A 12,925-nucleotide genomic window follows, 5' to 3' on the forward strand; every position below is an offset into this window, starting at 1 on the left:
TGTTTCGAGATTAAAGTTGCAGGTCATTCACCAAAGCCAAAGGATGGAAGGCCTACATGTACAGTAGATAAAGGAGCGCCATCGGATTAATTAACAATACAGGTTAGAACGGACAATTCAAATGACTACTAGCAGCCTACACTATTTTGGAGGATTTAACACAAAATATAGCTAATCCTGTAGGCTAATCCTTAGATTGATCTGATCGCGATATATTGAATAATTTTGTCGACCTTCATTAAATCATTTTCAGTTTGCTGGCAGTTGTGGACAGTAAGTCAGTGGTTGGTGACCCCTGATTCGCATCAATAGGCCATTTTATAATAATAACCGTTCCACCTAAAAAGCAGAAAAAGAGAAAAAAAGAGAAATGCGAGCTCTGAGAGCAACAGGAAAACCTCTCTGAGAACACATTCCATTAGACCCCGTCCACATCCACACAATAAGGGGTGGGACGTGAAAACTATATCAAATATGTAATCTTTCGGTCAGATCAGGAACATAAGGAGAATGCTCGTGCTTAATGAGACAGAACGGCGATTTTAGTTTTCCCCGAAGCGGAAGATAAGTTATGCAGCAAACTTCAGCTTCGAGTCGAGTGTTTATCAGCGCAGATTTGGGCTGAGATATGTAGCCTCCTCCATCCGTATCGCCCACGAGCCGAGGTGGTCAGTACCGATAACTGGCACATCTTAGACATTGAATCGTAAATCTATTCGCGAATTGACACTTTTTTTTCCCGGAGAAAATGGAATAAGAAGATAGAAAGTTGTGGAATTATAGAGAAACATGGCTGGTGCGTGCTCGCGCCGCGCGTAACGTATCCAAGGTGTTAGATCAGAACAAGGAAACCATGCGATTTGGGTTTGATTCATCTAAGATTGAGGTAGAAGAATCTTTGATTTGAATGATATTCCGTCTACAAACAAGTCTTTCAGCCATCTGTTGAAATGGGGGTATAAGGCTTATTTGTGTCAAAGTGAAGAGCGAGTGGAATACAGGTAATGTAAAAAGGCATTCTTTCTATGTGTTTTAAGATGTATCCTTTGTTCTTACTAACCTACTGTCTTCTCCTTTTAACATAAGACACGTGTTATAGTTTATATAGGGCTACATGAACATTAACAGGTTTGGATATCCGCTGACGAATCGACGATATGTGTGATTGCTGTGCGACCTGGCTCTATTCCATGACCTCTTACCCAAGCAAAGCTGAAACCAGTTGCATTATAAACGACTTAGATAGGCTAGGCTTAACCCCATCATTTGTTTATTACAGAGGTAAATATAAATTGGATTCTAATACAGCTTTTTTAGTGTTTGGATGCAAACTAGAGATATTTCAAACGCATTAGAGCGCATATCTTCAACTCTCTCTCTCTCTCTCTCTCTCTCTCTCTCTCTCTCTCTCTCTCTCTCTCTCTCTCTCTCTCTCTCTCTCTCTCTCTTTCTGTCTCCCTATCTCTCTGTGTCTCTCTTTCGCCCTATCTCTCTTTAACTCTGTCTCTCATTCTCCATCTCTCTCCCTAAAAATCTCTATGTATCTATGTCATGTTGAAAACCCTGTCAGTCAAAGGAAGTATCTTATTGCAGCAGGTATTCATGTGATTTGTCTCCCTTAATTGACATGTGTGAAGAACACTCGCTGGCATTTACTGTAACTAAAACAGAACAGCTAAGGCTGTGGCCATGTCCATGCAGAGCAATACGATTGGTTCATGTCAACACACTGATTTAAAGGAATTACATTCACACCCTGGAGGTGAGGCCAATCAGATGGGCCTTTAAGGTTTTCGTCAAAGGACATACACACACACCAACCGTCCAGGTAGATGGGGAATTCCATTAAAAATAATGATGGTTGTGAAAGGCACCCATGATGACCTACAAGACCATTTCATCTTTCATCTTGGTGGTCTCATACAAGACGACCCTATCAACCGTATTACATGACCGCAAGGATTTCTTCTGACGCTGCAAAGCGATCTGGTACCGCTAGGACGCAAAGAGCCGAGGGCCTCTGTCGTCAACTCCCCCAACGTTACCGTCGGCCAGATGGAATGAGGGATTGGCTTCCGCCAGCCGCCAGCGGCCCCAGATCAGAGGGAGAGATGACAACTGCTCCGTTCCCACGGGGCGCCGCGGGGGCCAACGTCGAGACAGAACAGAGACAAACTAGAGGAGAGGAGTCTGAGATAGGACGTCTGGTGGAGCCCGGGCTGGTCCTGATGATGGAACGTTGATTACTGTAAAGCCACGTCAGATAGAAGAACTCCCCCCCACACTAATGGGATTTGTTTCTGTGTGGATGTGGATGTGCTGTGTGAGGTATATGCGTGTGTGTGACTGAAGGGGGGGGGGGGGGGGGGGAATACACACGTCACACACACACACACACACACACACACACACACACACACACACACACACACACACACACACACACACACACACACACACACACACACACACACACAAAAACACACACACAAACACACACACGCTCACACACACATATCTACAGTCCACGGGACCTACTGGCCCATCAAGGCCCATGGCCGAATCTTCACTGAATTTCTCTGCTGATATCACTGACATGAGAAACTGATTCTAATTTGATAGTTTCCTGTGTTTGCTTTCATTTGCAAATCCAAAGGCTTGACCTTTCTGCTGACATGTGGAATTCTCACAGCCCTTGACTCCCTCTTTCTTGCAGAAGAAGCTTCAAACTGCTTGAGTGTGTGTGTGTGTGTGTGTGTGTGTGTGTGTGTGTGTGTGTGTGTGTGTGTGTGTGTGTGTGTGTGTGTGTGTGTGTGTGTGTGTGTGTGTGTGTGTGTGTGTGTGTGTGTGGTGTGTGTGTGTGTGTGTGTGTGTGTGTGTGTGTGTGTGTGTGTGTGAATCTGGGTAACTTTAAAAAAAAGAATGTTCATCTCTCCCGTTACGATGAATAGTTGCTTCTCAAAAACAACATATCATTTAAAAAGAAATCATACAAAAGATAAAAAGCTGAACGTTGTTTTCTTTCACGTATTGATATCAGCTAAACCAAAAAGAACTCCCCAACTCATCTGGAACTCATTGAGAAACTAATGACTACAATTCTGACTTGTTTAATATTTCACTTGTCAAACCAGGCAGCCCGGAACTATCTGTCCCATAGTATCACTTCTCTGATACTGAAACAGTGACCAGGGCAGTCATGATTAAAAGTGTGGGTAGATATTAATCTCTTCGCAACAATACAACCTAGTAGTCACATTTACGACAGTTGGACATATGGTGCGAGTAACACAACAAAGCGTGTGTTTTATAGCTCTACGAACATTATCACTAGTCTATTCACCTGAAGTGTATAATTGGGGCTAAACGGTGCCACTGCATGCAGGGTTACAGTGTGTTCCGGCCTGAAGAATGTTTGAATGCACATTTTCCCCCTGTAGTCCTCCGGCGTGCGTGACCCTTTGGCAGCGCAGGCCTAAACAATGGGCAGACCCCAGACCAGCCGCGCCCTCTCAATGGCAGGAAGTCAAGCCATCAATATTTACACTGCAACTCGTCTCGGAGGCCAGCGTTGGACGGGGGGACTTGTAGCACAGCACTTAATGCGGTCTCCAAAAAAAAACAAGGCACTTGGGACATTACCTCAAGAACATAGACACACAGGCACACAGACACTTAAATGGCTGGTCTGAATGTCGCCATGGAGGCGTACATGGGATCTCCAAATCGGAGAGCGGCAGACTGTCCGGACCCTTGCATTGTGTTGCCTCACTCAGTGTTGGTGAAGAATGGATAATTCATTGTCATTTGGGCACATCTGTGTATTCTTAGTAACATAACACATAAAACATTGAAGGCATAGTTTCTACCTGCTTCATCTTTTGTGACAGCCAAAAAGCCGATCCGCCACCAGGTCTGTGGTGTAACCCCACTCCATAGATGGCCATGAGGGTTACATAGCACAGTCTCAATATTATTTGTTTGTCCTGTTCTACAGTGATGGGGAGGTCTGCTCTGCTTGTATTCCTGCTACTGGCTGTGATGTCTCTCTTCACCTGTGCGGTCCATGCAGGTGAGTTAAACCAGGGGAAAACCCTCTCTGAATTCGCATGAAATTGAATATGGTGTTTGCAAGTGTGGGTTTTCAATCACTTAATGTTTACCTCTTTCACTGGCGATGGATTCTGAGTTTCCCCTCCCCACATTCACACATACGTAGCCACACACCCACTCACACACACGGCGTCTCTCTGTCTCGCCTGCTTCCCTTAAACTGTCCTTTTTTGGTTTCATTATCTATCTCACAATCTCTTTCTGTCTCAGACCTGAAAAAAACGTAAACCCACAACCTGATCAGAATACCTCTTTGTGCCTCTGCTTGCCTGCTCTCTGAGAGATACCTCTCTAGTGCAGGAAGTGTAGTGAACATTTCTTGCTGTATTTCCGCCCTAGGAATACCAGGTCGTATTGCTGGTAGGGCCGTATGACGTATGATCCTACCTTCACAAGCAGTTTGTTTGTGCGTATGTGTGTGTGTGTGTGTGTGTTTACGCTTCACCATTAATCTCTTCATTAGGCCTTTAGTCTCAGAAATCATCCAAAACCATTTGTCTTTAAATCATGGATTTATTAATTTGGGATTGTGTGTGTGTGTGTGTGTGTTTATTTCCACATTTGTTTACCTAAACAACCCCACTCTTCTCATCTCCTGCAGTTGATGAAGCTGAGGCGAATCTGCTGTGTGTGTGTGACAACCGCAAAGGAACGTGCAGCAGCAACGCGACCTGTAGAGGAGACGTGTGTTTCCACTCCACGGTGAACCTAGAGGAGGACCGAGGTTGCTTCTCCCACAGGAACCGCAAGGAGAACTGCGGCTCTCGTTTTGACGGCTTTTATATCCACTGCTGCTACACAGACCGCTGCAATGCCTTAACCACGCCACCGCCCAAAATAGGTCAGTTCCTCGCTAGTTTATGGGCAAATATGTGTTTAATCAATTAACTTGACTGCTAACTATACACTAACTCACTTTCAATCTTTCTAACTATAGTGGACTTTCTAACCTGACTCTTAAACCATGCATCTTAATGCTTAAACATTGTGGATGAAAGCCTTGAGTGTTACAGTGAGCATATAGCCTTGATGATTCATTAATCTGGTTCTGGACTAGAAATGCAGGACAAAGCATTGTGGGACACACAGGCAAGGCTGGATGGTGATATCCTCCAAAGAAGAGGTCATTTTTTCAAGCTCAGTCCTCAGTTAGAAAGCCAGAGCCTAGCCCCCTCTGTTGGATGGTTAGTGTAAGTTACACTTAAACTGCAGTAATTGTAGAATCAGCATTTATTGTAGAAACAGCGATTATTGCAGAATCAGTAGTTATTGTAGCATCAGTATCAGTAAAAAATTGTGAACCCCCCCCCCCCCCCAAATATTATTGCTATAACATGTAATAATCATCAACCACTGTCAAACAGTACCTCCAGAGAAGAGCCTTGTACTGTGGATCGCAGTGCCTCTCGCGTTGGCCTTCATCACGGGTGTAGCTCTATGTACCCTGAGGCTGTGGCTGCGCTCTCAACGGACGCACTGCAGACTTCTGGGTAAGGAGAAGGGCCGTGATTTAACCATGGTGAAAGTGGCCAGCGGAGAAGATCCAACATACGGGGTAAGACTTATAATATATTTATTGCAAACTTACATTTTACATTTATTACAAAGTTGTATAAGCGACACATAAAGTCCGGTTTTAATCACCAGTACATCTGTGATACTTATTTACCTCTCTAGGAGCTCTTTGATGAGTTCTGTACGTCAGGAAGTGGCACCGGGCTGCCCTACCTGGTTCAGAGGACCATGGCCAGACAGATCTCCTTGGCAGAGTGTGTCGGTCAGTCTGTGTACCTGCTTCAAATAACTCTTATAACCACCAAATATGCATGTAGATACTTAAAGTTAGATAAACACAGGGGCGTTGCTAGACCTAGAGCTTTGCTGGGGCATAGGCCCCCAACTCCCAATACTTTTCTTTGTTTTTGTTTTATGTGCGCACAATATGAAATAGGTGGCTACAGAAGGCTGTGTACGAGCTTCAAAATCATTATTGACACTGTCATACTGTAGGCTATATATTAAAGCACTGGTAAAGGTAAAGATTCAAAGATTCATAAGTACCGTACATGATATTTATTTAAACACATACACACCTCAAAGATTTACAAACTATAAGATCCTCTATCTGCAACCATTTAAGATAAGAAAGACTCAGATTCTTAGCTACCTCAACCTCAATCCACATTTCAAATAAGTATTTCAGGAAAATAAAGTAACAAATAAAGTAACAAACAAATAAACAAAAAGTCTCTTTATGACCTTCACCTCTTTATGACCTTCACCTTTTTATCTAAAGCAGTATTATGCAGGATGCTCCCTTTTAAGGAGAAGTTGTGCCTTAGGCTAACAAACTCTAACAAGATGGTAAAATTTAAAATGCACATGCACATGTATACACAAACTGTGTGGAAACAGCATTAGTTGGGCAGAACGACATGGACAAAAAATATATCTCCCCTATGTCACAGATATCCTCCTCCATATTCTGAATAGTTTTACATCTAGCCCCCATCATGTCCTCATCCAATTCTTGCTTGTCTCCCTCCTCCCCCTCCCCCTCCCCCTGCCTGGCCCTAGACTGCCCAGCCTGTGCTCTTTCTCCCCTCTCTCATCCTCCTCTTCCTTCTCCTCCTCCTCCTCCTCCTCCTCCTCCTCCTCCTCCTCCTCCTCCTCCTCCTCCTCCGCCTGCTCCAGCACTCTTTCCCTCAATTAGTGTAGCAGCCACTAGCCAGCAGCATCCACATAGGCCTAGGTATACTCACTGCATGCATTTCATAGGCTTTCCTACTTAACAACAGGGAACCTTTTTCAGTATAGACAAAACTGAACAGGCAGAATTGAGATGTACTTCCCTCCAAGGCAAAACCAGTCAGATAGCCTATTACAGGTTGTTATTTGAAAATGAGAAAACTATTGAATTTACCGTAGGGTCCTATAGTCATCCTGGCAATACTGCAGTTCTTTGTAGCTTAGATACTAAAGCCTTCATACTGACTTTTAGTGACTTTTAATATAGCCCACTCTGATTCTGTAGATTGTAGGCTACATTTTCAAATGCAGCAAACTTATTTAAGTTTGCCATTAAACGATTGATCAAATCACAGCACATCATACTAGCAATTGTTGGCTATCACCAGCATAAATATTAATGTTTACGTTAATGGGGGCAATTATCATACCTCCCTCGTCTTCCTCACCTCTCCTCACTGCTGCTCTGCCTCTGTTCATGAAGAATTTCCTGATCATTTTTCAGAAGGCTAATGTTTAGTTTTAGAGGACAGCTTCACAAAACAAATGCCGATACTTTTACAGGGCTCTCAAGTTTTGAAGACAGACAATTTTTCATTCAATATTAATTTTCCGCGTCTGTGCGTGCACGCATGGTGTGTCTGTGTGTGTGTGTGTGTGTGTGTGTGTGTGTGTGTGTGTGTGTGTGTGTGTGTGTGTGTGTGTGTGTGTGTGTGTGTGTGTGTGTGTGTGTGTGTGTGTGTGTGTGTGTGTGTGTGTGTGAGAAAGAGCAGGCTGTAAAGCTGTGGGCTAGCAGCTAAATATAGGCTACAGACTCTCAGTATTGAAAAACTGTATAACATTCTCTAACACCAATCAAGTTGTTATTGTTTGTGTCAAACAAGTTGTGCATTTGTTGTTACATTAAAACAAGGGATGACTTTCTCTGTGCTGTTTCCAGCTCCCTTGGTTTCCACTGTGTTTACAACGAAACATTCAGAAGAATCACGTGAACGATTCCTGAATAACTATGCTTTATTCATTGGTTGTTGCGTTAAATCTTACCCAGATGCAGTAGTGCTATTTTCTGATTGGCTATTATGTAGCCCCTTTCTTTTTTTGATTGGCTGGTAAGTGGCAGGCTCGACTCAGAACTCCCGAGGCAGCAGGAGATGCGCTTGTGGTATCCTGTAGGTTCCATAGTGAGAGTGGAACTAATGCAGATTCATTTAATAATGATCACTGGAATTTTACTGGGGCACTGGAGACTTTGACGGGGGCCAGTAAAAAAAGGGGGCTGACGACGCCTCTGGATATACACAATCAGAAAAAGCCTGATGATTGTTACATTATTATTGTGTTGTTCTCCAAACAAGGTAAAGGGCGGTATGGAGAGGTGTGGAGGGGCACCTGGATGGGAGAGAGCGTGGCCGTGAAGATCTTCTCCTCCAGGGATGAACAGTCGTGGTTCAGGGAGACCGAGATCTACAACACTGTCCAGCTCCGACACGACAACATCCTGGGTAACCAAGCATGAACAAAGTATACTATATTATACTACAACAGCCTGGGTAACCAAGCATGAACAAAGTATACTATATTATACTACAAAGGCCTGTGTGTCGAAGCATGGATAAGGCATACTATACTATATTATACTACAACATCCTGGGTAGCATAAACAGTAGCATACGCAAGTTATTTGGTTTCTCGCTAGGACATGAAGATCTTTTCTTATACTATGTTACACAATTCATACATAGATCTATTTTGTTATGATTACATTTAGTCGTTTCGTACACACGTTTATCATGGATTTAAAAGTGAGGCTGAGAACAACTGAAGTGCTCTACGTTCATTTCCTTTATAAGTAGCACTGGTAGCATTATAATTTATTTTAGCAGTGCATAAAAGTTAACGCAGAGATTTGATGCAACGCTTTTACAATTGAAATGAGAAGACCCTAAAACATGCACAAAAATATTTTAAAAACACCTTAATATTGGTTACCGAACATTCTTTGCCTGGTCTGTGTCTCCCGTGACCTGTGTAGGTTTCATAGCGTCAGACATGACCTCCAAGAACTCCAGCACCCAGCTGTGGCTCATCACCCACTTCCACGAGCTGGGCTCTCTGTACGACGTGCTGCAGTACAGCGCCTTGGACCCGGACAGCTGCCTACAGATGTGTCTCTCCATAGCCTGTGGGCTGGTGCACCTCCACACAGAGATCTTCAGCTCACAGGGCAAGCCGGCCATCGCCCACCGGGACCTGAAGAGCCGCAACATCCTGGTCAAGAGGAACAGACAGTGCTGCATCGCTGACCTTGGTGAGCGATGGGAGGGGGGTGTTACGGTCCTGTTTAGCTCAACTGGTATACCCTCACGATGATATTAAGATTGTCAGGCCGGAGGGTGCATTCCTGCTGTAGCCAGCCCTACTAAAGTTAGCCACACCTTAGATAAAAATGTGAACAAATGGCATAATGTTTCTTTCCTTTTTCTGCGTTCAAACTCCTTAGTGGTTGTGTCCACTTTGAGATAAAGTTGTGATACAGCAAGAATTAACCTCCGGTGGTGAACCGTAATCTTCACAGCCTTTCTCATCGCCTGTCTTCCAGGTTTGGCAGTGATCCATTCGCAGTCCAACGACGATCTGGACGTGGGGAACAACCCCCGCGTCGGAACCAAGCGCTACATGGCCCCCGAGGTCCTTGACGAGACCATCCGCGTTGACATCTTTGAGTCCTACAAGCAGACGGATATCTGGGCGCTGGGACTCGTCTTCTGGGAAATTACCCGAAGGACCAACGTCAATGGTTAGCAACCAGAATCAAAAACACTTTTGCATTAGGAGTACTTTCCCAGTCCTGCGAGGTCTAAAGTATAAAACCGTAATAGCTCTATAGGCAAGAGAATATGAGTAAATGGATATATTAAGAATTAGCCCAGGTCGTTCGTTATGTTGAAAGTGTCTTTGCTATCTGTGGCCTGTCTTTGGCTTGCTACATTATGTTGAAAGAGTGTTTTTCTATCCGCATCCTGCGTTTGTGTGGTTGTTTGTTACGTTGTAAATCTGTTGCTTGCAATATGATGTGTAGAAGGCAGTTAGCGGTGTGTCTCTCCTCAGTCCTTTCTTTTCTGGCCCAGCTGTGTGCGGAGCTCAGACTGTGTCTGTGTCTCTTATCTTCTATGCCGATTAGCAGTCCAGTAATTATAAACAGCGTTATCTGGCTTCAGCACTCACTCCAACATAGTCCAGATGCTTAATGTCCAAACACACATCCAGTTGCAGGAACGCATTTACACACTGCCAAAAAACACACAAACAACTTGATCTCCCTCAGCTGTGTAGTCGCTGGGGAATCATTATCTGTCCCCTGCTCTCTTTTTTATCAGGGCCAACATATTTGGGAAAACACCCACATGAGCCTATCTTGCGTTGTGATAATGCTATTTCAGTAATGTATTAACCGATGGCTGTGTCCTGCATATTTATGTGGAAATATATTATAGGGGTTCCATGCTTATCTAACGCTTAATCCTCAAATAGATTAGAACCATTCTAATCTTCTCCAGTCTATAAATATTCCGCTAAGATATATATATTTTTTACAAAGGTCCAACAGAATGCAATCCCTGGGTTTGTCCTTCTGTGTTTCAGGCATCGTGGAAGAGTACCAGCCTCCCTTCTTTGACATGGTGCCCTCAGACCCCAGCTACGAAGAGATGAAGAAGGTGGTGTGTGTAGACCAGCAGAGACCAAGCCCGCACAACAGGCTGCACTCACACCCGGTGAGACTACCCCGCAGCTATTACAGGCCCCATCAAAACCCAATCCCTGCTGTCCTCGTCAAAACCCAACTAGGACCACTTCTGCTTGGTTTGGTTCAACAAAGAAACTAATTAGGGCTGATTATCAAGCTTTTAACCACCATGAATAAGAATCATATCAACTCTTTTTACAAAAATAGACCACTAAGTGCTGTTTCATTGTAAGCATAGGACGCATAGTGCAAAATGAATATTGATCTAAATCATTCTAGCATATTATTCAAAACAAGGCCAATTCAAAATTGTTCCATTAGTCAAATTGTTTAGGCTGGGTACATCTTTAAAAAAAAAAAAATTGTGTTTATTGGTTTTCAAATAAACAAGTTTTACAGATCAGTAGAATGTTAATAATCATCTATATTTATTCATTTATTTTGGAAAAACAAGAGAAAGAACTAATATTAATAATGAAAATCGGAAAAAATATCCATCACAAAATAGATACATTTACAAAAACACAATCATGTTCATATTGTAAAAATAAAGAAAAGGGAACGATTCACTTGCTTACGAGTTTCATCGAGGCACTGTTGAATACTATGCGGTAGGGTTCATCTTCGATGCTCCTCATTTGATGTGTCTGTGTCTGTGTCCATGCCCACAGATCCTCTCCAGTGTTGTGAAGATCATGAAGGAGTGCTGGTCCCAGTGCCCGGCGGCCCGTCTCACAGCGCTGCGCGTGAGGAAGACGCTGTCTAAACTGGACCTCGGCCATGACTATGCATTAGACAAGCTCAAGCAGGACCTCTGAACCCGCTTCAGGAGAAGCAGTCAACAAACTTTTTTTGTCCGATTCCTGCGGGACTAGATGCCTACAATTAGCATATTGTTTGACTTGCGCAGTCACTACAATTTCGCTAAACGATTGGCTTTCAGCTATGGTGTCTAGACGATCGAGCCCCTGGAGGCTCTTTCTTCCGCCTAGCCTACTTTTCAGTCTACTATATTTCCAGCACTATAGCCCACTCCCACAGATGATGCGGTTTACCACTTGAGTCATATTTCCTCTTTTTGTTGTTATCTGCCAAGACTGTAGACGCAAAGAGGCCATGAAAGCACCTGGACACAGCTAAATATCTCCACTAATGTTAGGCTTTATTGTGTACTGAAACATGGTGCTCCCATTTCAATGAAGCTTCTTGAGTAACGTCATGACTTCAACAGAAACATAAAGCAATAATCCTGTCATAGCACTCATCCTCCAAGCAGGTATGATGAAGACTTATTATTTTACTATTATTATTTAATTGTTATCCTCTTTTTTATTTTGTTTTTCTTTTTTCTTTAATAGTTGACCTATTTTTCTTATTCAGATTTGTATCTAGTAAAGCACTCATATAGGCCTATCTACATCGAAACGCTGTTCTGTGGATGACCAGTAGAGGTCATTAGAAAATAGGGATTTTACAGCAGAGCTGCGTGCAAGGATGATTCACACAAATGCGTTCTATCTTTTAATTGATTTAAGCGCCTCAATAGGCATCTCGATCGATAAATATAAATATATATATTTTTGTATTTTCTTTTGCATCCAAAGAAGTTATCGAAAAGTCCCACTTGTTCTATATGTCTATTTCAAAATAAACGCATATCGACACATCAATAGATATGAAATCACATGGTGGTATCGAGATACCTATGCCTTATCTCACATGTATGCTCCACTCAGCGTAGGAGAATAAAGATATATTAAATGCAAAAATATCGGTTTTGAGTTTGGTTACAATTGGTTACAATTTAGCCTGTATATATGTAGGTCAACCTGTGTTTTCTTGATTTTCGTGCGTGTGGGTGTGGGTGCGTGTGCCTGCGTGCGTGCGTGTTTGCGTGTGTGTATTTGTGTATGTGGGGGCGTGTGAGTGGGTGTGTGCCTGCGTGCGTGTTTGCGCGTGTGTGTGGGCGGGGGGGGGGGGGGGGGGGGGATAAATGTTTGGATGTTTCCCAAACTACAGAGATAATACTCTCTCAAAGCCCCAGTCTGTCTGGTCAGTCGGCTGAAGGGGTGGATATAATTAATGCTCAAGTTGTATATTCCTCCTCACAGGGACAGTGTCACTCCAGTCTCATATTCACTGGGCTGCACAACGTAGAGGAACACCTATTTTCTTGCTGGAAAACAACTTGTCCTATAAGGAACAAGTCTACAACCAATACAACCGACTGGACCTAAAAACGTGAAACCAAGTAGGCCTATAATATAAAATAATAAAAATAACAATCGCTACAAAAACAATAGGGATCCAACCTGTTGG

General features: G+C 43.3%; 1 protein-coding gene across 1 annotated transcript; it reads left to right on the forward strand.

The window, feature by feature from the left end:
* Window positions 1-396: 396 nt before the first annotated feature.
* Window positions 397-12,398, forward strand: acvrl1 (activin A receptor like type 1). The gene is made up of 10 exons (XM_056586880.1): window positions 397-1,001; window positions 3,998-4,072; window positions 4,715-4,954; window positions 5,478-5,668; window positions 5,791-5,890; window positions 8,217-8,363; window positions 8,894-9,169; window positions 9,461-9,658; window positions 10,504-10,634; window positions 11,278-12,398. The coding sequence occupies exons 2-10, from the start codon at window positions 4,000-4,002 to the stop codon at window positions 11,422-11,424; spliced, it is 1,503 nt and encodes a 500-aa protein (XP_056442855.1). The 5' UTR covers window positions 397-1,001; window positions 3,998-3,999; the 3' UTR covers window positions 11,425-12,398.
* The last annotated feature ends 527 nt before the right edge of the window (window positions 12,399-12,925 follow it).

This window comes from Gadus chalcogrammus, chromosome 1, assembly GCF_026213295.1.
Source record: "Gadus chalcogrammus isolate NIFS_2021 chromosome 1, NIFS_Gcha_1.0, whole genome shotgun sequence".
In the NCBI taxonomy this organism is placed as follows: domain Eukaryota; kingdom Metazoa; phylum Chordata; class Actinopteri; order Gadiformes; family Gadidae; genus Gadus; species Gadus chalcogrammus.